Here is a 25,377-nt window from a genome sequence, read left to right on the forward strand (position 1 = left end):
GTGCTGCCCTGCTCCCCGGGGCTCTGGCTCATGGCGTGGGCGGCTTCTCACGGGTTTCTGCTGCAGGACGGTGCCGTGCGGGGGAGATAGCATCTCTGCTTCGAGGACCTCGTTGCCAGCCTCTCCCCGGGCGCCCCTGGCAGCGGGTGGGTGCCCCGGACTGCGCCGCGTCAGGAAACGCTCGTCACTGAACTGGCTGAGAATGGAGGGGTTGTTTTTGAGGCTTGAGGCCGGGAGGTGTCAGGGGCCGTGCTCAGGGTTCGTCAGCCCCCATGCCCCCATCCTGCCCCATCTCCCGACCCCCTGCAGCGCTGCGCCGGGGGCAGGAGGGACCCTGGGGGTGGTGCCAGCGGGGGCTGGCAACGCTGCCCTCACCAGAGGGGTTTGCTTTGGGTTTTTTCCCTTCCTTCATTAACACCAAACCCTGAAGGAAGAAGTTGCCGCTCGGGGATGTGACTTTCATAGAATGCTTTTTGCAAGCCATGCAGGGGAAACTGTGGGGTGAGCCGGGGAAGTTGTGGAGTGACCCAGGGATAATTTCGGGGGCCGCTTCTCCTCCCTGGGGTAGCAGCAGGACACGGGGAGAGCCCGAGGTGCCCCCCGAGGCTGCGGCACACCCCAGGGCCTGGCAGCGCTCCCCGCCATCCCTGCGGCACCCGTGGCGCTGGCGAGCACGACGGGAGCGGGGCTGCGCGGCTGCCCCTGGGAAACGTCCCTGCCAGGGGGGATGCTGCGCTGGGTGTTGCCACTGCCATGGTGCCCCCCCAGCTGCCGCAGCCTCCCCGGGCGCTGCTGGGCTTCCTGCCCCTGCCTCCGCAGAGCAGCCGGCAGGTACCTGCGGCTTCGTGTTTGATCGCAAAAGCCAAGACAATAGCGTTGTGGTTGCTCTGCTCAGAGCCGTCTCCAAAAGCACAGGGCTGGCAGCTGGGCCGGGGCATGGCGTGTCCCCTCGGCTTCAGCCACTGTCACTGCCAGTGCCGGGGTCTGGGGTGACCCGGTGGCGACAGCCGAAGCGGGGGGTGCTGGGTGCAGGATGAGTCCCACAAGCTGTGTAGGGTCCGACGGGGTCGGGGCAGCTGGTGCATGCCCCCACCAGCCTGGCCCCCCGCAGCACACCTCCCAGCCCGTGGGACCCCTCTCCCCCGCCGGCCCAGGGGCTGAGCATCCCCTTGGCCACCCGGTCCCTGGGGACTGGTGGCCGGGGGCACCCAGAGCAGGGACCTTTCTTGCCAGGGATGGCAGGAAGCCATCGGGGTTTGTCACTAGCTCTTGCGGTTGTGCGCGAGCTGCGAACCAGCTTCTCTAGAGTTTGCTCATGAGGCAGGAAACCAGGGCAGACGGCGAGCAAGAGCGAGCGGCGGTGGCAGGGAGCGCGCGCCCGCGTGCGGGGGGCTCGGCTCTGCTCCCCAGAGGGTCGCCGCGCTCCTGCCGGGGATGGAGAGGACGTGAGCGGGGACGGTGACTTCGGTCCTGCTGCCGGACCATGGGAGTCTGAGCGCCGCTGGTCCTCGCCTCGCTGCCAACAGGTAACGGGGACCTGGGGGCGAGAGGGTTCACAGCCTCCGGATGGGAGCTGGGGACCACCCGAGTGCCTGCGGAGGGTGGGGGGTCCCCTTGCACTCTCAAGGTTGCCCCTCGGAGGGATGGAAATGGGGGTTTGGGCTAGTCACTGGGGGGGCCGTGAGCGCTGGTGCTGGGGTGAGGGATGGGGGGAGTGGGGCTGTGCTCGCCGTTCCTCTGTGGATTCCCAGGTGGGATGAAAGCTCCTGCCCCGATGCCCTCTGCCTGCCTGGGGACCCTGTCTGGGGTGGGAGTGCTGGCCACCTCGCTGGGCTCTCCCTGAGCCCCCATTTCCAGCGCAGAGCGGGATTTTTGTCCCCAAGGCCAGGCAGTGGTTTAGCACCGGTCCATTGGGGTCCGCTGGCCAGTTTGGGGGGTTCAGACACTGAGATACGCCCGGTTTCGGTGCTGTCTCAGTGCAAACACCTCTCCCCTGCGATGGCAGCTTGGGGGGCCGTGGTCTCCACAAGGCTACGCCAGCGCGGGGCTGAACGTCCAGCTGGGTCACAGCTGGCCCGGGGACATCCGGGGCACCCCGGTGAGCCTTGAAGAGCATCAGGGACAGGGTCAGCCCAGCCTTCAGCCCTCCTCACGCCCGCCCACGCACGCAAGCAAACCAACGGGCCCGGCCGGAGCAGCGTGTGCGGAAGGGCCAGCACAGGGCAGCGCCGCGGGACGAGCCGGGGGGTCCGGGCACGCTCCCGAGCAGAGCCGGGGAGAGGCACGTACGTGGCCGTGCAAGGACGCGTGTGCACACCCTGCGCCCGTGCAGACACGTCCCCGGGGACACGGCGAGGCGCGGTGCAGGGGCGCCCACACGGCCCTCCCAGGCAGCCTCCGCACGAGAAATTCGGTTGCACAGATGCCGTCGCAAAAAACCTGACTTCAAACGCCCCGTGTCACCGGCGTGGCCCTCGCACCGCGCAGGTGAAACGGCTGCTGGGTGGAAATTACGCTGTGGCTTCAGTACATAAGAAAGAAGAAAAAAAACAACAAAAAAAAAGGCACAATAGCAGCACCTCCCTCCCCACCCTGGCTTCGTGCAGGAAGGAAAAAACACCTCCTGGCATCTCTCGCCTTCGGTAAAGGCGTTTGATGGGCTGCGGGCAGGTCTGGGGGAGCGGGGGCTTCTCCTCTGTGGGGCCGGGGTCGTGCTGGGGGTGGGCATGGGCATGGCCGGGGCCCTGCCCGCTCCTCCTGCCTGCCGTGGGGTACCGCGGCATGGCCCAGCCCCTCCGCGGGTGCCAGAGAGGTTCCCAAATCGGTGTCACCAGAAGCTGAAGGCACCAGGGTGGTTTTCAGCCTCTGAGTCCCCAGAGCAGCATCGCGTGACGCGGGGGGGCCTCGCTCGTCTGCAAACTCGCCCATCGGCGCCGCTTCCGTCGGCCACCGTGCTGGTGGCCAGCCCGAGGTGGCACTGTGGGGATGGCCACCGTGTCACTGCTGCAGATGCTGAAACAGCCATGCTGTCCCCAAGGGAAGGGGCTCCTGGTTTGCAAAACCAGCCCTGGCAGCGCGGGACGGGGGGTTCTGGCTTGCAGCAGCCTCTGATGGCCGGGTCTGGCGGCTCCGGGGGCTGGTGGCTCCGGGGGCTGGCAGCACCCTGGGGACCCCACACCCTCCCTGGGGACCCCCTGGGAGGCTCTTCCCTGTGTCCCCAGCTGCCCATGGGGGTACCCCCTCAAACGAAGCCCCCCTGCTGTGCCCTCCCCAGCGTCACGCAGAGAGGTGGATTTATGTGTGCGCTTGTGAGAACGCAGCCCTGCAATGGCTCCTGGGTAGGAAACCAAGGAGAAAACACTGCCGGCGGTGCCAGCATCTCCCAGCAAAGCGGCTCCCGGGGCTCAGCCAGCCCAACGAGGACCTGGCTCGCTGCAGGGCACGGCGGGGACGGGGACCCCCGCAGCTGCACCGTCTCGCTGCCAGATAAGAGCTCACGCTCGGCGTTTGTGAAAGCGGCCGCTGATTTTGGTGCCGGGGGCAGAGACACCTGGGCTGGCTCCTGGCGGCGCGGGGCTCCCAGCCCTGCCGTTGGCACCCCGCGCCTGTGGAAACCACACTGGGGCCCCCAAAGAACCCCCAGAGCCGCTGGCAGAGCCTGGAAAAGAGGGTTTGGGGGCCAGGTCTTGGTGGAGAGAAATCCCGGTGGCGTAGGCGTGGGGGATTCTGTGGAAGAGATTTTTTCAGGGCCGTGGGCCGCTGTTTCCACATGACGCATTGCCGAGGCTCCCGGCTCCGTGCCATGCTGGGCTTCTGTGAGAAGACGAGAGCTGGCCGGGGGGCAGAGCCCACGCCACGCTTGTGGCATCGCTGCCGGGCTGCCCCGGTGCCCACGCTGCGGTGCCGGGAACCCTACGCCGGCTTGGTGTCACCGTGGCCAGGGCTGACGCTTGAGGTTGGGGACGTTTTGAGGGGGAGCTGCCGAGGGTGAGGGGACCCTGAGCAGGGATGGGGGTTTAAAGCCCATCCCTGACGCAGGAGAAGCAGGAGCACAGCGACAGGGCCGAATGCACGGGGCGGGGAGGGCTATCGAGAGCCCGGGGAGAAGGAAATCGGAGGCGATGTCGCGTGGGTGGGGGAGCGCTCGCATCCGCCTCTGACCCCAGGAGCCGCTTTTAGGGCTGGGGAGGCGCCTGGTCCAGCCAAACCTCGTGAAAAAAAACACAATGCAGGGCCAGGCAAGGCTGTATTAATTACTAATGGGATAGTCATGATTAGCTTGTTAGCTAGACGGAGAAGGGAGGGATCGGCCCAAGGGCTTCAGGGTGGGAAGGAGCTGGCGAAGGAGGCACCGCCAGGCTGTGCCAGTGGGAAAGGGGAGCCTCAGGCTAGGAACTAATTGCCTTCAGTGGTTTTAATTAACAAAGCCAGAACCAAATTAGGAGGAAATATGGCTGGTGATGGAGAGTCAGGGGATGCCCGCAGTTCAGCAGAGGACCTGGGTGGGATGGGCCATGCGATGTGGGCAGCCAGACGGACGGATGGACGCAGGGATGGGGACGTGCTGGAGCGGGATGAGAGGCAGGGCTGGGGCTGGGGGGGGCGAAGGCTTCCTTCGTCATCTCTCCTCCCCCTGCAGCCACCATGGGCTGCTGCTGCAGCTCAGACTATGACGAGGACTGGATCGAGAACATCGACATCTGTGAGCACTGCAATTACCCCATCGAGCCCGACAGCAAGCGCCAGGTGAGGAGAGGGCAAGCAGACCCCCCTTTCCCTCTTCCAGTGGCCAAACGCCTCCAGACCCCCCGTCCCCCATCCCAGTGGCCAAACACCTCCAGAGATGGCCATGGGATGGCCAAATCCCAGGAAGGCGAGGGCTCACGGGGCTCCTTGTCCCCTCTCAGAGGCTGATCCGCAATGGCTCTGAGGTGCAAGATCCGCTGGTGTCCTACGAGGCCACGACTCCGCCATGCTCCCCCCTGCAAGGTAAGGTCCAGCCATGGCAGGGGGCGGCTGTGGACACCCCCCCAGTTGACCACCGCCACCCTGCCCCTCCGCTTGTCCTCCCAGATAAGCTGGTGGTGGCCCTGTACAACTACGAGCCCAAGCACGATGGGGACCTGGGGCTGCAGAAGGGGGAGAAGCTCCGCATCCTGGAAGAGTGAGCGAATGCTGATGGCATCCCAGCACCCACCCCGGTGTGACCCCCACGGCTCCCCGGTGCTGCTGGGGGGGTCCATGTGGGGTCCTGGCAGCCGGGGGGGTCTCACCTCGCTGTGTCCTTGCAGGAGCGGGGAGTGGTGGAAAGCGCAGTCGCTCACCACTGGCCAGGAGGGTTTGATCCCCTACAACTTCGTGGCCATGGTGAACAGCCTGGAGCCCGAGCCGTGAGTAGGGGGGGTTGAGGAGGAGCCGTGCCCGGGCAGGAGCTGTGCCAGCAGCATGGGAAGTGCCAGGAGCATCCCCTGAAGTGCTGGTGTGTGAAGGTGGCCTGAGTCCCACCCCGGCCCTGACCCTGCCCTGTGTCCCCAGGTGGTTCTTCAAAAACATCAGTCGCAAGGATGCGGAGAGGCAGCTCCTGGCGTCGGGCAACACACACGGCTCCTTCCTCATCCGAGAGAGCGAGACCTCCAAAGGTACCATCCCCCGGGTCCAGTATCTCCTGCCACCGGCACTGGGAAAGGCACTGGGAAGCACAGGAGGAGTGCTGGCGTCCCGCACCCACACGGTCCCCGTCTCCCCAGGCTCCTACTCACTGTCAGTGAGGGACTTTGACCAGAACCAGGGTGAGACGGTGAAGCACTACAAGATCCGCAACATGGACAATGGGGGGTACTATATCTCCCCCCGCGTCACCTTCAGCAGCCTGCACGAGCTGGTGGAGTATTACACGCGTACGTGCCACCCAGGGGCTGGGGGGGAACGAGTGGTCCAGGGGCTGGCAGGGATGCAGGCAGGGGATGGGATGGGGATGGGTTAGGATGGGGACAGGATGGGGAGGGAGACGGGATGGGATGGGATAGGATGGGATAGGATGGGATGGGGTGGGGTGGGATGGGATGGGGATGGGATGGGGTGGGATAAGCAGGACCCTGTGCCCCAGCAAAGGCATTCGCTTGTGCCGGGTGCCCATGCCCCCTGCCTGCACTGACGCCGGCTCTGCCCGCCCCTGCACCGCAGGCAGCTCCGACGGGCTGTGCACCCGCCTCGGCAAGCCCTGCCGGACCCAGAAGCCGCAGAAGCCGTGGTGGCAGGACGAGTGGGAGGTGCCGCGGGAGTCGCTGAAGCTGGTGGAGAAGCTGGGAGCCGGGCAGTTTGGAGAAGTCTGGATGGGTGAGTCGGGGTGAAACCGGGGTGCTTCCTCCTGGATGAAGGCACCGGTGTGGGCAGCGTCAGCCAGGCTCTGCGGTGTCCTGGGGTCAGGGAGGGGTCTCGCATGGAGCAGCCAGTACAGCCCCACACGTGGGACCTTGGCATTTTACATGGGCCCTGGAAGAAGGGAGAAAACCAACAGCTAGAGCAGGCCAGAGGCAGCTCTGGTTTATCCAGAGCAGCCCAAGCTTCCCCCTTCTCCCATCCCTCCCACCCCGGACCCCTGCACCGCTGCCCGGGCGGGCACCTGCTGCTGAGATAGGGAGCACTTCTGCAGGCGTCCGTGCACCGGGGCTGCACCATGTTCTCACCGAGCCCGGCTCCGCTTGCCGTGAGAGCAGCTGCCGGCTTTGGCATGGGGCCCGCCAGCAGCGTGCGTGGTCCTGCACGGGAAACGTCCCTTGTTGTGGCTGCCGCTGCGACGCTGGGAGCAGCTGCGGGCTCGGAGGCTGCGTGGGGCCCCAAAGGTGCTGAGACCCAGCCACAAAAGCACCTCCTGCCCCCCAGGTGGGGAAGACACCGGGGCTGCCCTGCTCCCTGCGGGGTCCCTGTGGGGTCCCTGCCCCACAGCGGGGTCCCTGCCTTCGCTCCCACGGGTGCTGGCCGTCCCCCAAAGTCCCCTCGGGGCACCTGGCAGGAGCCAGGCTTCGGCATCGCTGCCCAGCTCCCCCAGCTGCCCGCCCTGTTCAAAGCCCAGCAACCAACAGCTTCCTTTCCTTCTGGTGGCTGAAAGCCACATGTAAAAATAACTGCCTGGGGTGGTAAAATGCAGCTACAGATTTTCGACGAGGAGGTGGCCAGCACAGAGCTGTGATTGTCCCCAAAGTCCTCTGGCCCCGCTGCAACAGTCCTCCAGGGCGCAAGGGTCCTCTGCCCATCTTCAGCCAACCTTTGCGATCTCCGACATCTCTTGCTTGTTCAGCCTCGGGCTGGGATGCTCTAGATCCACAGAGCAGCCCCACGCTTGCCTCCTTGGCCAGCACCGCTAGTGCCACGCGTCCCTCGGCCATGCCTGGTGATGGGGTCCCTCTGGCCTGTCACGCTCCGCCCCGTCTCTCCGCAGGCTTCTACAACGGCCACACCAAGGTGGCCATCAAAAACCTGAAGCAGGGCAGCATGTCACCCAGCGCCTTCCTGGCGGAGGCCAACCTCATGAAGAACCTGCAGCACCCGCGGCTGGTGCGGCTCTACGCCGTGGTGACGAAGGAGCCCATCTACATCATCACCGAGTACATGGAGAAGGGTGAGGGCACCCGGGCGCTGCCCACCACGGGTAGGGGGGGCTGGGGGCTGTGCAGAGCCGTGGTCCTTCAGCTCCTGGCTGTTCCCGTCCAGCCGTCAGAGCTGGTGTTTATGTGTCGAGCTGTTTTGGCATCCTTCGCCTCCCTGCACTCTGCCTTTGCACCAGGGCTCTCCCCATGACTGGGAGCTCGGGGGTCAGCCCCGGCAGGGGAAAAAGGCCCTTGCAGGCAGCGTGGTCTCCCGCCCGTCCACGCCTGCCCACCTTTCTGGGGGCTGCGAGCTGCCCAGCCCCACCGTCGGTGTTTCACTTGGGGGATGGTGAACCCAGTGCTGCAAGACCCATCCCCGAGAGGCAGCGTGGGGAGGGGAGGCAGTGCTGAGACCTGCTGCCTTCCCTGCAGGCAGCCTCGTGGACTTCCTCAAGACCTCGGAAGGAGTCAAGCTCAGCATCAACAAACTGCTGGACATGGCCGCCCAGGTGAGGGGGCACGGAGACGCGGGGATGCTGGCGGGGAGGGTTCTGCCGGGGCTGGAGCTGGGGCTGCCCCGCGGCTATTAATTGCAATTGTTCCAACCCGCAGATCGCCGAAGGCATGGCCTTCATCGAGGCCAAGAACTACATCCACCGTGACCTGCGCGCTGCCAACATCCTCGTGTCGGACACCCTGTGCTGCAAAATCGCCGACTTTGGGCTGGCCCGCCTCATCGAGGACAACGAGTACACGGCTCGCGAGGGTGCGTCCCCCCCCACCTCAGCCCCACATGTCCCCCCACCGAGCACCGCTCTGGGGGTGCACGCAGCTTGGGATTGCAGGAGAATGAAACCCCCACCCACCTCTTCTGGGGGTCCCCGCGATGCCCCGGGAGCAGCCCCCGCAGCAGCAGGTGGGGGGTCCTCCCCCCTCCATCCCTCCCCCTGACAGCTGGAGGGGGGCTGCGGGACTGCATACCCGCCCGACCCTGCTTTTGGTGGGGTGACAGCCCTATCTGGTGGCTACTGCAGGAACAGACGTGCTGGCCCACTGGAGGGGTGCCAGCCCGTGCTGGGGGCTCTGTAGCCAGACAGGCAGTGGGGGCTGAGCAAGGGGGTGGCTGTCACCAAACGCAACTCGTCCCCACGTGTAGGGCACGGACAGAGGCTGACTTGGGCTTGTCACATCAAATTAAACAGAGAGGGACGTTTCCAGCTCAGCTGTAAGGTTTTATTTTCTCCCCTCCTGCTGTTTTTCAGGAGCTAAATTCCCCATTAAGTGGACGGCGCCGGAGGCTATTAATTACGGAACGTTCACCATCAAGTCCGATGTCTGGTCTTTCGGCATCCTGCTCACGGAGATCGTCACCTACGGCCGGATCCCGTATCCAGGTCAGGATTTCCCAGCAGCTGCGCGGCAGAAGGGCTCGCGCACACGCACACACGCAAGCGCACACCCAGGAGTGCGTGCATGCACTCCCGCACGCACACACGCGACCCGAGCCGCCCCATCTGGCTCCTTTCCCTGCCAGCCCGCGATGGTTTCAACCGCTTCCCGATGCACGTGGCCAGCCACGGCCCAAAAGCCACCGGGGGGTTTCAGAGGCAGTGGAGGGGGCAGGAAGCTTTTCCATGAGATTTGCAAATGTAGGGTGCTACCTGCGACACGGGGGTGACCCACATTCAGTGCTGTGCGCGTTGTCCTCGCAGGGATGACCAACCCCGAGGTGATACAGAACCTGGAGCGCGGTTACCGCATGCCGCAGCCGGACAACTGCCCGCAGGAGCTGTACGAACTGATGATGCAGTGCTGGAAGGAGAGGCCCGAGGAACGTCCCACCTTCGAGTACATGAAGAGCGTGCTGGAGGACTTCTTCACTGCCACCGAGGGCCAGTACCAGCAGCAGCCGTGAGGACCCCAGCAGTGGCTGGGGCACCCTCGCACTGGGGTGTCCGGGGATGATCCCAGGTCCCCGCAGACTCCATACACGTCTCCTTGGGGCGCTGGCAAAGGCTGCCCGGACCTCAGCAGTAAAGATTTGAAGCGCTTCAAATCTTTGGAGCAGTGGATTTCACCACACCCCCCAGGAAGGCGATGGACGGCCAAAGCCAATAACTGACTCCAAAGAGCAGGGGGCTCCGGCGGGTGCCCACCACGCTGTCCCTGCGCTCGCCCGGCTGCAGATCCGTCCTCCAGCCCCACACGGGCCTCCAGCCCCCTCACCCTGCCCTTCTGGGCCTCGCCACCTCCGTCACCCCTGGTGACGGTGGGTCCCCCCCCACAAGCGATGGCTGCCCCAGCCCTCGGCCGTGGGATGCTCTTCCTCCCAACCGCTGTCTGTTTTTTGGGGGAAATAAAGTCCTTTGCCCCCGTGGTGGCCGGGAGGCCTCGCTGTGGCCCAGGGCAGCCAGGCTGCCGTGGGGCAAGTGGGGTGATGCCCACAGGGGGTGGACGCCGCTGACACCAAACCCCACCCCGGGGTGCTGCTGGGGGCCGAGTTCCCCCCTCAGGCCGACCCCGGCCGTGTCAGACCCCCCGGGCCCGCTCTCGCCCACCCCGGGCGACACAAACCGGGGCCGGGGCAACGGCGGAGACCTCTTCCGTGTGCCCCCCCGCTCCCCTGGGATGGTTCAGCCCCACCTGGCGCTGTGTTCCCCCCCCCCCCCAGCGAATGGTTCCGCCCCGCCCACCTGGACCCTCTCCCCATTTGCCCCCCCCGCGCCCCAGCGATGGTGCATCCCGCGCGGCCCCGCCCCCGCCGCAATGGTACAGCCCAGGCACCCTCTCCCTCCCTTCCCCCCCCACCCCCCACCCCGCCGCTCCGCCTAGCCTGCTAGCTCCCCCGCGCCCGCTCTCTCCCGCCCGCTGCCGTCTCCTATTGGTCCTCGTGAGGGAGGAGGCGGATCGCCCCTCCCCGATAGGCCGGGGGCTGCGCGGTGGGCGGGGCAGGCGGGGCGGCGGGGCCCGGGCCCCGGGGCGGGCCGGGGCGGGTTGGGTTGCGCGGCGCGGCGCGGCGGTAGGGTCTCGTCGCTGTGGGGAGGCAGGAAAATGGCGCTGACACAGGGGACCAAGCGGAAAGTCTGCTACTATTACGATGGTGAGAGGGGTCTGCGGGGCACCGACCGGGGGGAGGCCACGGGGATCGCCGAGGGGGGGAGGGGGGGGACACCGGGGGTGGGGGGAGGGGAGGCGGGGCGGAGGTGGGGGAGGGGGCGGGGGTTGAGGAGGGCGATGGGGGGGGCGATGGGGGGGGTGATGAGGGTCACTGGGGATGTGGGGTGAGGGGTTGGCTGGGGGAGGGTCATGGGGGGGGTCACTGGAGGACGTGGGGGGTGGGGGCTGTGAGGGGGGGGTGAGCGGGGTGGGGGGGTCACTGGGAAATGTGGGGCTGGGGGTGGCAGGAGGGGTAGTGGGGGTCACGGGGGGGGCTGCAGGCTGCACTGGGGTGGTGGGAGGGGCGATGGTGGTCACTGGGGGCTGCACTGAGGGGTGGAGTGGTAATGGGGGTCTGGGGGCTGCAGTGGGGGTGGTGGGATGGATATTTGGGGTCACAGAGGGACTGGAGGCTGCAGCAGGGCTGGTGGGAGCAGTAATGGTCACTGGGAGGCTGCGGTGGGTATGGTGGGAGGGGTAATGGGGGTCACTGGGGGTCTGGAGACTGCCCTGGGGCTCCTGGGATGGATATTGGGGGTCACTGAGGGGCTGGGGGCTGCACTGGGGGTGGTGGGAGGGGTAATGGGGGTCACTGGGGGCTGCAGTGGGGGGTGGAGGGGTGGATATTGGGGGATGGGGAGGGATGGGGGCGGCAGTGGGGGGGGCAGGACCATGTGGGGACTGCAGTGGGGTTGGTGGGGGAGGACACTGGAGGGCCTAGGAAGGATATGGGGGAGCATGGGAGGGTATGGGAGAGCGCTGGAGGGGAGGAAGGGAAGCGGGGGGGGCAATATTGGGGGTAGATGGGGGGCAGAACAGGATGGGGAGGCATGGAGGTCTGGGGACTTGGGAGGTGGGGAAAGGCTGTGAAAGGTCCGGGATGGGGAGAGGGGCACGAGGCCGAGAGAGGCTTTGGGAGCTGTGCTGAGGTCCTGAGGGAGGTTTCTGGGTGGATGGGGGAGCACGCGGGGAGATGCTGGGGGACGGGATGGGTTGCAGGGGGATGAAGGCTCCTTGAGCCGCATTAAGAGGAAGAGGCACTCCTGAAGCTCCCGCTTGGGTCAGCGGCTTTGCTGTCAAGCAAGGGACAAACCTGAAGGCGCTGGGAGCCAGACTGACAGCCTGGTTGGTTGTAGGGAGTTCCTGTGTCTAGGAGCATTGTTTAATTCTGGCTCTGAACTTAGCTGGATTGTAGACTGGCTTTTTTTTTTTTTTTTTCTTCTTTCCTTTTATGAGGCTGGGGAAGCACTGCTTTGGGGCTTTGTAATCATCCCGTCGGGGTAGGGAAATAACGGGGTGTTAGAGCTGGCCAAATCCCAAGCTGAGTATTGTGTGCGGCTTCCCTGCTCCTACCCCGTAGTCCGTGGGAGAAATCACAGTCTCATCGCCGCTGCGCGTTCACAACCGCCTCCCCTTTGGAGGGGCGACTTGGTGCCTCGGTGATGGGCGAGCTCATTTTTAATAGAGTTTGTGATCGCTCTCTGTGAAAGGTATTGTGCAATTCTCTGTTTCATGGTGTTTTTTAGTCTGTGAAATCAAATAAAAACTTTTTCTTGCTACTTTTTCCTGGTAAGTGGATGTGCTCAGTGTTCAAGCAGTAAAGCAGGCTCTTTTAAACTGCTGTATGTGTCAGGCATATAGCGAGGGCTTTTATTTCTCTAGAAAAGTAAATCTAAGCAGTAGGCTCGTAACCTGTAATGACAGTTCTGCAGGGTCTCTGACTCAGCTGGTGCCTTCAGGAGGGCAGGGCAAGGAGGAGTCTGAATCAGAGCTCTGGGTGCAGCCAAACCAAGCCCAATTTCACCACACAACTGACCTCTGTGCAACACCCGTCATATCAAAACGTGGATGCGGGAGCCCTGGGACCTAAAATGCCTGGTTTAAACTTAAAGAGTGCTTGCAGGGAGTGCCAGAATGCCATACCTGTGCATGCAACCTAGGTGTTGGGGGAAACAAAAAAGGTCTCTATGTCCAAACTTATCCCTGTCCTTGGAATATAACATGTTCACAAAGAAGCTTGTCAGTTTTCCAACAAGCTATAATCTTTAAAGGCACACAGTGATGTCTTAAATATGAAACAACCAGTCACTTTGTTTGAAAATGCTAAGCGGAGGTGTTATCCTTGTAGTCTTTATTGCACGGTAGCTCTGTGAAGTTAGTATTATACACTCTTGTCTATAGCTGCCCTCGCTAATTTACTCTGTGGTGAGGTTTTAGTGCCTTGTTTCCCCTGCCCTTTTACGAGCGGCTGGCAAACATTCACAGCGTGTCCTAGGGTGAAAGTGTGCTTTTATTGTCAGGGAAGGCATAATCTGCAGTTGTGGGAGGCCAGGTTGTTAGGGTCTTTTATTTTCCATGCAGGGAGGTTAGAGCAGCGCAATCTAGTGTGATAATTCCCCGAAGGGAGGTCCTGGGTGCTGTTTCAGATGGCGTGCGGGTCTCTTCCTTGAGCCACGCATTTCAGATGGCGGGAGGGCATCCTGTGCTAGAGAAGGAACCTGGGCTGCAGGGAAGGGTCTAGGTGGGATGGAAAGGATGGGGAAAAGGTACTCGGGTATTGTAAGGGTCGTTCATGGAAATCCTGAGGGGTGCTGAGGGTGTGTGGGAGCGTTTGAACTTGAACTTCTCCTTTATCAGCTCCCTGTGTAGGGGCTTGCTTCACCCCGGCAGACAGGAAGAGCGATGCGTTAAGTTCACACACCCTTAATCCGCGCTGACGTCCACGAGCAGAGAAGCTCGTCTGCTGCTCTGTAGGACTCGCGGTGGGATGTGTTTAGCGGAGTGAACACAAACAGTGTCTGGAAGTCGGGGTTTGCCCAGGGCACTTCACTGACAGCCTGAAGTGAAGATGATGATGATGATTTTTCAAAGCTTCGCGTAGTTTTGTGCTTGTATTTTCTAGATACGGTCTTGAGCATCTCTTAGTGAGGTCCCCAAAGCTTGATTTAACCCGATATTACTGTAGGGATAGTTGCCCGACTAAAATACCTTCGTGCAAAGAACACCCTATTTCACCGTAGTGCCACGGACAGGTAAACTCCAGCAGCAGAATTGTTTGGGTGTAGAACTTGCACCATTTGCATCTACTTTGACTGAAAACAGGGCCACGTCCACAGGAGGAAAAACTAAAAAACTACAGCTGTGTGCTGCGAGGAAGTAGCAGTTTCTCCTGAATGTTAAGATTGGTGATGAAATATTAATACTCACAACTGAGTCACCAGCCAGACCGGATTGGGTCTGCTGCTTCCTAAACCGATCGGGAGTTGTACAACTACATGAACAACTTAGTCTGGTTTCCCAAGAAAATGAGGCTTGTGTGGTATTGCTGCTGTGTGTGGCTGTCTGCGCCTTTCCTGCTCTTGGCAACTTTTGAATCTCTGCCTCTCACGGCCAAATCAGGCAGGAGGTAGTAATCTGAAAGTTAAATTTCTGTAGGTTTCATGAAAATAAGTACCCTGGGAGAGGAGGGGGAAAAAATTAGCAATGCCTACAGTGGGAGAGTGCGGCACGAGCTCAGCTTTTGCTAGGTAGGAAAAACCCGTGTGCAGAGATGACTTGTGGGATATATTTGCAGGAAGGTAACTTCATTAATGCTGGAGCACACAGAATAGTTCGTCAGGTGCATCTATGTGGGTGTGCGGCTGGTGGGGACCGGGGTTGTTCTGAAGGATTTGAAGCAATAATAAAGGGTGAAAATGATTGGAGCTGTAAAACTACAGCTGCGCTGCTGTTTGCTTATCCACAGAATTAGCTGCTTTCTATCTGGTTTCTGTTAGGTAAATAGTAAGAAACTGAGGCAAAGAGGCTACGTGCGCCGGCTGGTGAGTCATTGTCTGAGCCGGGATTAAACTTGCATGCCTCTTGGCTTGCGGGTTTGTGCTCAGAGCGTAGTCGCGTTTCTCGGCGAAACCCGTGAGCTCTGTAAATGTGAGATATCATAGAGGACACTGGAGAGCTGTCACTTGCTGAGGGAGAACAGGCAAATGCGGCGCCTGAGAAAGCTGGAGCTCTCTCCTCTTTAACTTGTGCAGTGTGATGGTGGTTGCGCAGACTCTACCTGGATTGCCTTCCCCAGAACTGGCATTAAAAAATTCCTCGTCTGGCCACGCTCTGATTTCCACATGTCTGTCTTATTTGAGTCTAGGATAAACTTTTATGAATCCATGGAGATACCTGTGCAAACAAGCTGGGAAACCCTGTCCCCTGTGCTGCACTGCTGAAGGGCAGTTAAAATGACAGATGACTGGATGGCTCTTGTGGCTTGGCTGTGATTCTCTTCGAAGGAATTCATAGGTTTCCCTGCTGTAACAAAGGCATTTCTGCTCCCAGGTGATGTTGGAAACTACTATTATGGCCAAGGACATCCTATGAAACCCCACAGGATCCGGATGACCCACAACCTACTGCTGAACTATGGCCTATACAGGAAGATGGAGATATATGTAAGTGTAGGGCTGGTGATGAAGAGAAATATATATGAAAGATCTTAGTTTACGTGTCAGGATTTAATTTTGATGCTTCAGACTTGTAAGTTGTCTGTTGATGAGCCAAAGAGGAAAGGAAAAAAAAAAATAAACAGTTGTGCTGATGTATTTATGTTTTTCTCTGATTGCTTGTAGTGAGATGTTCTTTGCTTCAGATAAGCTTTGCAGACTTGAAAATGGCATTTCTCCCTGTAACTTAAATGTTTTCTTTGTCTAGATATGTAATACATTTCAGTCTCCAGTAGTGGCATTCTTGCCTTTGAAAATAAGTTTCTCTTTTTTAATGCTGCTGTTTTGAGTTTTTTGCTGTTCCTGGGAGTAAATCTGAGACTGGCAGAGGTTGGAAATGGGAACTGGGGAGAGAGGTATGTTTCAAAACAAGCCTTGCTGCTTTTTTTGTTGTCCTTGTAGCGCCCTCACAAGGCAAATGCAGAAGAAATGACCAAGTACCACAGTGATGACTACATAAAATTTCTGAGGTCTATTCGCCCAGATAACATGTCCGAGTACAGCAAGCAGATGCAAAGATGTAAGTTATGTGCGTAGTGCTGTCATTCCTGCCAATGTTAAAATTTGTGGTTCTGGGAATCCTAGGCCAGCTTTAGAGGTTTGTGATAAAGCGAGGAGGAAGAGCCATGGAAACTGTCTTTCTCCTGACTTTGTTTTTCATTTTTCTGTTAAATCAAGCATTTTAAAAATGGCGCTTTCAAGCCAATATACTAGAAAACTGAGGAAAATCCTTTGACATGACCGTCTTTTTTTGGTCTTGTCTTCTGAGTAAAACTCTTCTAAATTGCCTTCCTGGCTTAGAAATGACTGAACTACTCCATTTATGAGCTGCATCTATTTTGTGTAATTGCTTATCTTTAACCAGAGGTATCGAGGTGGGAAACGGTTGTGTAATTTAAGGGAAATAAACAAAAAAAATATCAACTCATCAATTGTGTCCAAAATCTGCAGTAACTCTGAAGGATTTTCAGGACAATGGCAGTTTGGAAGTGGGAGAGGGTTGAGATGCACAATGATACCTGTCCACTTTGTGTTAGAATGACTTATTCTGTGAGCTAATCTCTTGTTCCAGCTTCTCCGGTCCATGGAAGGGCTCTTTAATGGCGACTTTAATGTTACAGAAGCCTTTCTTTTTGGTGTCTCTGCGATTCTGAGCTGCAATGACTGCAGCAAACTAGGTTTCTAGGAAGTATAGACAAAACAGTATTTTGGCCTTGCACATTGCAGTCTTTGAGAGCAGAAAAAAGTTGTTAGCCCATGGGGTTCATTTACGTGAAGTGTAATCTCCAATTTAGAAGAAATACAGGTCTTGAGTCTGAAGTCGAGGCACTTGGAAACCTGGTGTGAGCTGAAGGGGACAGATATTAAGGCACAAGCATGTAAGAGGAATGGGTAATATGGTTCATGAGTAATATACATTGAAAGACTTCCTACAGTAAATGATATGCCTTAATATACCAAATGACGTATACCAAAGTACATATTTACACAGACCGAACTGTTTACCCCTGAAGCAGATACGGCTCATAAACACCCACTCTGCTCTCTCTGGTAGTCAACATTTTCTGTACTGCCACAGAACTATTTTTACCTGAAGGAGGTAAAATATGAAAATTGATCTTAACCATGAGGAGAACAGAGCTTTTCTTCAACAAGATCTGCAAAATAGTAGCCTCTGTGTAGCTAGAGAACTAGCAGAGGAGGCTCAGAACAGAGATTAGGGATACAGGAGATGAGATCGCCGCTCCCAAGTGCAGTGGCAGATCTCCGTAGCCTGCTTGGTGCTCCAGCTTTCCCTTTGTGGGGAGGATAGCTGCTAGGGTTTCCGTAAGGATGGTTCCACCTTTAATGCTTGGCTCTCTCTGGTTGCGCTCTCCTGGATACGAAGCTCCTCACCCACCCATTGCAAGGAAGAAGGGGCATCTGCCTCTCATCTTCCACCAGAGCTTTATGCCTACGGTCAAGTGATGGACCCCTGTTATTAACACGCCTCATTAGCAGTCTTGGCTGCTTTGAATCTCCTGGTGGGAAAAAGCCCAATTGCCTTCTGTTTACCCAGCAGCTCCTGTCTTTGCCAGGTATAGCAGAGGGATGCCCTCAAATACTGTCAGCGCTGCCCACAAAGTTCTGAGGGGCAGTGAAGGTAATGAACAGTCTCTGGTTTCATTCTGCTGATGCCGTGCTGCCTCCCCGAGGACTTGGGAAGACTGCTCTGTAATCTAAAGGGCAAGAAGTTTAATTTGTTGTAATGGAAAACGTGCAGAAATTGGTGACTTGAATTCTGCTCACTTAACAGGGAGACCTTCCAGCCACCTCTTGGAATTAATTAATCAGTCACTGCCAGTTGCCATGCCCTGCTGAAACAATTGGAAAGTGGGAACAATTGCTTCCTTCTGGGCCTCCTGATGGGTATTGTCCTTTTCAGAGATCCCTGTCCCGAGCTGGGACCATTCAGACTCCCTTATCACACAGTCTTTGTGGAGACTGCCCTGACGAGTTTCTAATGCTGGAAGAACTGTGTTGTTTGTGCCTTTCTCATTAGGCACAGAAGTAAACATTCTACAGATGTTGTTGCAAAAATACAGATTATTTTTTTGTTGTTATTTTTGAAGCAAATCTTGCAAAATCTAGATTCAGTACAAGTCTGTTGTTACTTTTATTTTTAATCGTGAAACTATTTACAGTAGAAATTACAGGCCAAAACTACAGTACTGCTGAGCACTTAAAAACTGTCTGATGTGAAGTGAAAGGAATGTACGGAGTGTAACAGAACAGATGTGGATGTAAACTTCTTGTCCGGTACACCCCACTATCTGCCATGTCCCCACTTTTTCCTGCAGTGCTGGCACTCTTTGCTTTCCCCACTCCTTGTCAGCAATACAGCAGGAAACGGGAGCAAAAACCTTTCTCGCTTGCTGTGGGGTTGTGTAACGGAGCTCAGGGTCAGCTCTGTTGCGGGAAATAGCACTATTCCCCCCCGAAGGCACAGTGCCCGTGAGGTGGCGCGGGGTGCTGGCCCCTGTTTTGCACGGCCCGTGTGTGCCCGTGGTGACCAGCGTGTACTGCCGGAGCAGAGCAGAATACCATAAATGTGCCGTCTCAACAAGCGCGGCTTGAGCTGCTGCTGAGGATGAGTATCGGTGTTACAAAGCGCTTATTGATAGCATCTCCTCTCCGCCCTCTCATTTTCCAACATGATGGACTGGTTTCTGGATCCCTCGTAGCGCACCCCGGTAGATGGCGTGCGGTTCTTGCCAAAGCTCCTGGGACCCGCTTTCCTTTTTTTCTTACAAGTCAGGAGCATCTTCCCTACAGCAGCAACCTTTTTGCTTCATCAGGCAACCCTCAGGTTGATTACGTTAATGCTTTATTATTTGTGTGTGGTAGTTCGTTGTTTAAAACATTTGGTTGCTTACGTGGTTAGCTTGTTTAAGTCAGAGTGGTGGTATAAGCTTTCCCATTTATTTGTGGTTTTGTCTTACTAACTCTTTTGTATTCTTTTCAAGTTAACGTTGGGGAAGACTGCCCTGTGTTTGATGGGTTGTTTGAGTTTTGTCAGCTCTCTGCTGGAGGCTCAGTTGGTAAGCTCACAAGTCGTACCTTCTTTTCTTTTTCTCTTAAGCAGAGGTATGTAATGTACTTCTCTCTAGGAAATAAATTGTTGTAGGTGGAGGTGGGGAAGCCCTGTCAACCTCTTTCTGATTTCCTTAGTAATTAGGTTTCTTCCCATGCGAGAGTTCAAGCCTTGTATATTGACAGATTCCTCTGCATTTGTTCAGTGTATCTTCACTAGTCCAAGTTAATTCGCTGAATAGGTGAAGGACTCTGTGAGTGGTGTAACAACATTGCCAGCAAAGGCTTAAACAAAACCGCAGCAGCAACAGCGGTTTAATAAAAAAATCAACGTGAGATTTACAGACAAAAAAGTTGTCTGTATGTCTGTATGTATGCCCGCCCTTGCTCTGGGCGGGCATAACCTGGAAATGAAAGAAACGGGTGACTTTATGTGATGTTTTTAACAAAAAGGCACTGTCTCTGGACAGGAGGCAAAATAGAACCTGAACCTGAAAGCTGGGGCATTTAGAATTCTTTCTTTCACTGTTTTCAAATACTTTGTTGCAGAAATAGTGGGTATTGCGGAACTGTGTTACTGTGCTCAGGCGTTAAAGCTTTGTGGCTGCTACTCCCACAATGACATCTGGGAGCCTTTATTTCCTGTAACACGGTTCAGCCGTACGTACAAGTACTGACTGCAGCGTTCTCTGAAGTAGCTACGCTCCCTGGTCCCAAGGCTGCAGATTCCACAGAACGTATCGTCTGTTTTCATCCTGGGAGACTTGCAAAATTTGCAGAAAGTTTATGAAGGGGCTGGGGGAAGAGAACTTCCTTTACCTAAATGCATGTTCAGTGAATGACCTAAATATATGTTGGGTAAAACCTTCCATTAAAATCTTTTGTTCAGAGCACCGAGAAATCTAAGCTGTCTTCAACAGTGACCCCAGCCAGAACGCTGTGGACTTGTTTGTGCAGATTTTGTGCTCTCAGGCAAACGTGGGAAGCGGTGAAAAGTGTGTGCAGGCAAAACAGAGGCTGCGTTTCTCTTCTCTTGCCTTTTCTTAGTTTGTTGAGACATCCAGCGTTAAACCCTTGGGCTTGTGCTTTGTAAAGTACCTACAAACGCACCCATGAGCAATGATGTGATCATAAGGGACCTGTGCTTTGCCCCTCGGTTTCTGTCACGGGGCCTTTGCTGACATGCTAACATTTTGTAATTCTCCCAACAGCCAGTGCTGTGAAGCTGAACAAGCAACAGACAGACATTGCTGTGAATTGGGCGGGAGGCCTTCACCATGCTAAAAAGTCGGAGGCTTCTGGCTTCTGTTATGTCAACGATATCGTCTTAGCTATCTTGGAGCTCCTAAAGTACGGGCCGTACTATTTACTCCTTTTCTTTGTTCTGCTGCATTTCCTCTGAGTCCTTAGCACTTTCTTCCCAGTCTGCTCTTTTTGTTGCTTTTTTTTTTTTTAGCTGTGTTTTCCTGGGAGGGCTTAATCAGCTATTATTTGGGATGTGGTACCCTCTCTCCCCAAGGGGTATATCTAGTGGTGGCACTGTGCAGGAGGCAGAAGGCTTGGAGCCTTGTGTGGTTGCTCTTAGACCCTTCTCTCTACCGCCCACCCTGGAAAAGGGGACACAGCTGTAATATGTGACAGCTTTTGGCTCAAGGCAAACCTCAGTGGGAGGCTTGGACGTAAAAATGCAGTCTGTTGGCTGAATCTGAATAAACTAAGTTGAGTCTGCCTTCAAAGATCAGTTGCAGCAGCAAAAGCCACTTTATTTTCCTCTGTGGCACTGTGCCACTGCTGACCAAGGCACATGTCCGTTCTCCACAGCTCTTTTGCTTGTAGACTCTGGAGAGAGCTGGCTGGTGGCTGTGCATTGGGCATTAGCACCAAGTTCCTTGCTCTCCTCCCATGTGCTCTGCTGGTGAAGGCAGATCCGCTCTGAAGAAATGCAGCATTTTGACTTTTTTCTGATCCTAGGTATCACCAGAGAGTGCTGTATATTGACATTGATATTCACCACGGAGATGGCGTGGAGGAAGCCTTTTATACCACAGACCGTGTCATGACCGTGTCCTTTCATAAGTACGGAGAGTACTTCCCCGGAACAGGGGACCTGCGGGTGAGAGTGAAGGCTTTGCAGAAAATTACCCTGAAGTTTGGTCTCTTCCATCTGTTTGCTGTCGTACTGATTTAACTAGAATCACTGCTGTCCTGGGTTTTCCCGCTCTCAAAGTGGCATCCTTTTTCTGAGAGCAAAGGTGTATATGTGAGGCAGCTGGCTCGGCTCTTGGCGCTTTGTTCCTGCCGTCATAGCCTGTATGGTAGTAAAACCAAGGCTTTGATATCAGTCTCTTAGCAGCTTTCTGGTGGGATTATGCTCAGAAAAGTGACTCTGAAGGTGGCACGTTGGTCATCTGTAAGTACTTGCAAACTAAGCTTGGTCACACGAGCTTTTGGGTGAGAGTTTATGAGGGAGTACTTTGTGTGTCTTGGTTTATCTTGTTGGCGTTTCCTCCTGTGAGTCAGCTCTAGATGTTAATGAATCGTGGTGCTAACTGTGGCGCTCTTTCAAGTTAGATGCAGGTGTGATTCGCTTTGTGACTTCTGACATTGCCAGAATGCTGTTCTCAGGGGTGAAAGGTTCTTTACGGTTTTTTCTGTGTTTTTTAGTAGAGTTACATTTTTCTGATCTAAATTCCCAGAGTTTGGCGCTGGTGATGTGAATTTGTGTGCAGCATCAACATTCTTTCCTGGTGCACTCACTCTGCAGCATAAGTGAAATAATAATTTTTTTTGTAAAGCACTTGTGTATGAAAGAGATAATGGAAATGTAAAAATGTATATATTTTAAAGTAAAAATAGATTCTTCCAGTTACTAGACTGCATGGTCAGCACGAAGTGGTATTTTGGGCTCTGCGCGTCTGCAGAGCGTACAGGTGTGGAACTAGAATTTTGGCTGCTGGTTTTATTGCCGTGTAAGAGAGCGGTTTTTGCCAGTGAAGCGAGAGCTTGTGTGCCCACAGCGACATGGAAGTGGTGACAGTTGTAGATTTTTCTTCTCTGAGCACTCGGGGCCAAATGCACCCACTTTGGCCAAATAAGCTGCTGTTGGAGTCAACTGACTCTTGCTGCCTTCTGCCGGGACGGTACTTGCCCATGAGAGCCTCAGCTTACGTTCTGATTGCACTGATGGAATCCCAAATTTCCCTTCCTAATTTGGGGCACAATTTACGTGTTGTAGTTGGTTCTCTGGTGACTTGTGGTCTCTCCTGTCTTTCAATCTAATAGGATATTGGTGCAGGCAAAGGCAAGTACTACGCTGTCAACTATCCCCTCCGGGACGGAATTGATGATGAGTCCTATGAAGCAATATTCAAACCAGTAAGTGAAGACGTCTTTGCTGAGTGATTCTTTGTGGGTCATATTTGTCATTGGGTGGCTCATGGAGCCGTTCTTTGGGGAGATTCATTCATGCCTCTGTGATAAGACTCTTCAGGGGCTATATTCCTCCCGAACAACGGCAGCCTGTCGTCAGTAAGCTTCTCTTTGTAAGAGCATCACTGTTACCAATGCAGGGGAGTCAGCAGCTGTGGGAACACTAGGGATGTCTTCATGTCACTTGCTGACATGGCCATTGCTGCGTGGCTGTGACACTGTCCTATGGAGAGCGCGTAACAACGGGTTTCTTGTTTAGGTGATCTCTAAAGTGATGGAGACGTTCCAGCCTAGCGCAGTTGTCTTGCAGTGCGGGTCAGATTCTCTGTCAGGGGACAGGCTGGGTTGTTTTAATCTGACCATCAAAGGTAAGAGTACCGTGCAGTGCCTGTGTTGAACTGCCATAACTGATATAATTACACTTCATTGAAAAGTTTGTTCTTCTCATGCCATGAGGCTATGACCTTCCCCCCACCCCCCGCTTTTCCTGCAGGTCATGCCAAGTGTGTGGAGTTTGTAAAAAGTTTTAATTTGCCGATGCTGATGCTGGGAGGAGGTGGCTATACAATCCGCAACGTGGCTAGATGCTGGACCTATGAGACTGCTGTGGCTTTGGACACTGAAATTCCCAATGGTAACTCTGCCCTGGAGCCTTTGAAGCAAGACTAAGGGACAATGACACTCTAGTAACAAAGCTCAGGGAACTGATGGTGCTGTGGGAGAGGTGGCAGCCCTAAGATATTTCATTAGGTCTTGATTATTACTGTGGAAGAGCTTTTGGATGTCCTGATTTGCAGTAGCTGTTCTTGTTTGCATTCTAGTCCTGTAGCTCTCCTGTCCAGCAAAAGGTACCGAGCAGCCTTGCCGTCTTACTGAAATGAGATGACCTTCTGCTGAAAACTTTTGTGTGCACTGATAGTGTTTAATTGCCAAGTAAGCTTTGACTGCATTGTTGCTAAGTTGTCTGCTTTGATCTGAATTTGGGCTAGGAGAGCTTCGGCTCCTATGCCTAGGTAAACGCAGTTGTGCTTTTCTGTAGAAATACAATGTGTTTGTGTTATTTCGTCACCAGTCCGGTGGTAATTTGGTGTTTATTCCTTTTTAACTTGCCTGCAGAGCTTCCATATAATGACTATTTTGAGTACTTTGGACCAGACTTTAAGCTCCACATCAGTCCCTCGAACATGACTAACCAGAATACCAATGAGTATCTTGAGAAGATCAAGTAAGTGTTTGCCCCTCTTCGCGAGACTGACACCTTTGACCGGGGGCTTCGCAGCCGTGGGTGGCATCTTGCTGACGGAGGTGTTCCTTTCCTGGCTGGCTCTAGGCAACGTCTCTTTGAGAATCTGCGCATGCTGCCTCATGCCCCTGGCGTCCAGATGCAGCCAATTCCTGAGGATGCTGTTCAGGAAGACAGTGGAGATGAAGAGGAAGAAGATCCTGAGAAACGCATTTCAAGTACGTGCTTGTCTCTGGCATAGTTGCGTTGCCCGGCTGGGAATTGTACTGTTCAGAGCCTGTGGGTGCAAAACTGAACAGGATCGGTTAGCTGGAGCAGGGCGCAGGCTCTAAACTGAGTTCCCTTCGTAAAGGGAGGAGGATATACGATTTAGATGTATCTCTACTCCGGAGTCCTTCAGTTTGAATCTGTTCCCACCTTTCTGGTTGATTTTGTAAGGTAAAGCAATGATGCTGAGCACCGCAGAGCTGATAGATTTCTTGTTCTTTGGAGAAATGGCACTTTTGCCAGATGATTTCCATAATGGGAGAACCTAGGCTTTAATGTGAGAATTTAAACAGTGGTGTAGGTGCTGTGGCAGGGTACTTTCTGGGAGGCTGTCAGGTTTGATCCCAGAAGTTGTCTTCCACAGTGAAAATGCTAGTTCATATCCAGCTTGGCTGATGGCCTTTAGATCTGGCAGACAGATTTTCTCAGTGTGAGGTTGGTTAACCTGCTTTCGCTGTCAAGTCTAGGCATCACGCTGTACCTAATCCAAGTCATACTTGTGATCTTGGATCTTAGGCATGAGCAGTTAGGAGCGATGGGTTAAAAGATACGGCAGGTAAAAAGACAAAATGTTTTTATCATGGTCTGATTCTGACTTACGTAGGCTCGTTAGTTCATTCCGGTGTGTAGATATACTTGGAGAAGTTAGTGCTTGGTGTCTCCTGACTTCTAAATCTGCACAAACCACCTCTTGTCCTCTTCACACTCAGTCCGCAATTCTGATAAGAGAATATCCTGTGATGAAGAATTCTCTGACTCTGAAGACGAAGGGGAAGGAGGGCGCAAAAATGTTGCCAACTTTAAGAAAGCTAAGCGTGTGAAAACAGAAGAGGAAAAGGAAGAAGAGGAGAAGAAAGGTAAGCATGAGAGCTAGGACTAGAGGACCTCCCAGCTGTGTGGAACTTTGCCTGGCATGTACTTTTCCTACTGCACTACTGTGTGTTTTTGGTTTTTTTCCCCCTAGATGAGAAAGAAGAGGAAAAAGCAAAAGAGGAGAAAGCAGAACCCAAAGGGTGAGCCCTGTCTCCTGGCGTGGTGATTAAATGGCTGGGCCTCGGCTTCCTTGTGCATTTACCTGTGCCCCCAGTGGGATGTTGCACAGCTTGAGGGGCTGGAGGAGAGACGTGGTAGTTTGTCACGGAAGAAGTTGGCATGCAGCACGCCTCCTAAAGCGCTGGGAGAGCAGAGCGCTCGGTGAAAAGGGCTCAAAAATACAGTGCCTTTGTTCAATAACATGTTAACAAGTTTTAGATGAGATGGGCCATGTAAGGAGTGCTTTTCAGGTTGCGGCTCTGGCGTGTTGCTAAAGCTTGGGCACAGCCTGAGTTGCTTGTTTCAACCAGATTCTTCACTGCTTGCCTCCACAGGGTGAAGGAAGAGACGAAATCCACCTAAGATGGCTGCAGCTGGACAGTCCCTGTCAGTGCGTAGTTGTCGTAGGTTAGCTTCTCTGGTTGCCTCCCATTCCACAGGATTTATATTTTATATATGTTTCTGTATATATTTCTATATAAATATATAAATGACTTGAGAACTGTAAATTATTCCTTGCTGCACTCCGCTGGGAGCAGAGAGGGAGGATTCTGCGGAGTAGACAGACCTGCACTGCCCAGATTTGGTGACTGGGAAG

The 25,377-nt window shown here is 55.4% G+C and overlaps 2 protein-coding genes across 3 annotated transcripts; both read left to right on the forward strand.

The window, feature by feature from the left end:
• The first annotated feature begins 629 nt into the window (after positions 1-629).
• On the forward strand, positions 630-9,963 carry LCK (LCK proto-oncogene, Src family tyrosine kinase). Of its 2 annotated transcripts, XM_054223374.1 has the most exons (13): positions 635-1,526; positions 4,640-4,746; positions 4,908-4,989; positions 5,074-5,164; positions 5,292-5,390; positions 5,536-5,639; positions 5,748-5,897; positions 6,184-6,336; positions 7,439-7,618; positions 8,019-8,095; positions 8,199-8,352; positions 8,849-8,980; positions 9,299-9,963. In XM_054223374.1, exons 2-13 carry the CDS (start codon positions 4,645-4,647, stop codon positions 9,499-9,501), a joined length of 1,527 nt encoding a protein of 508 aa, XP_054079349.1. In that variant the 5' UTR covers positions 635-1,526; positions 4,640-4,644; the 3' UTR covers positions 9,502-9,963. The 2 variants fall into 2 exon arrangements, with proteins under 2 accessions (XP_054079348.1, XP_054079349.1); XM_054223373.1 differs by having other exon boundaries at positions 630-1,526; positions 4,908-5,164.
• A 597-nt stretch (positions 9,964-10,560) lies between these two features.
• Positions 10,561-25,288, forward strand: HDAC1 (histone deacetylase 1). Its single transcript, XM_054223942.1, has 14 exons — positions 10,561-10,686; positions 15,072-15,184; positions 15,638-15,755; positions 18,742-18,816; positions 20,020-20,158; positions 20,780-20,921; positions 22,091-22,183; positions 22,497-22,605; positions 22,731-22,871; positions 23,354-23,462; positions 23,568-23,698; positions 24,458-24,604; positions 24,712-24,760; positions 25,115-25,288. Exons 1-14 carry the CDS (start codon positions 10,638-10,640, stop codon positions 25,140-25,142), a joined length of 1,443 nt encoding a protein of 480 aa, XP_054079917.1. The 5' UTR covers positions 10,561-10,637; the 3' UTR covers positions 25,143-25,288.
• Positions 25,289-25,377: the final 89 nt, after the last annotated feature.

This window comes from Rissa tridactyla, chromosome 18 (assembly GCF_028500815.1).
Source record: "Rissa tridactyla isolate bRisTri1 chromosome 18, bRisTri1.patW.cur.20221130, whole genome shotgun sequence".
Taxonomy (NCBI): Eukaryota; Metazoa; Chordata; class Aves; order Charadriiformes; family Laridae; genus Rissa; species Rissa tridactyla.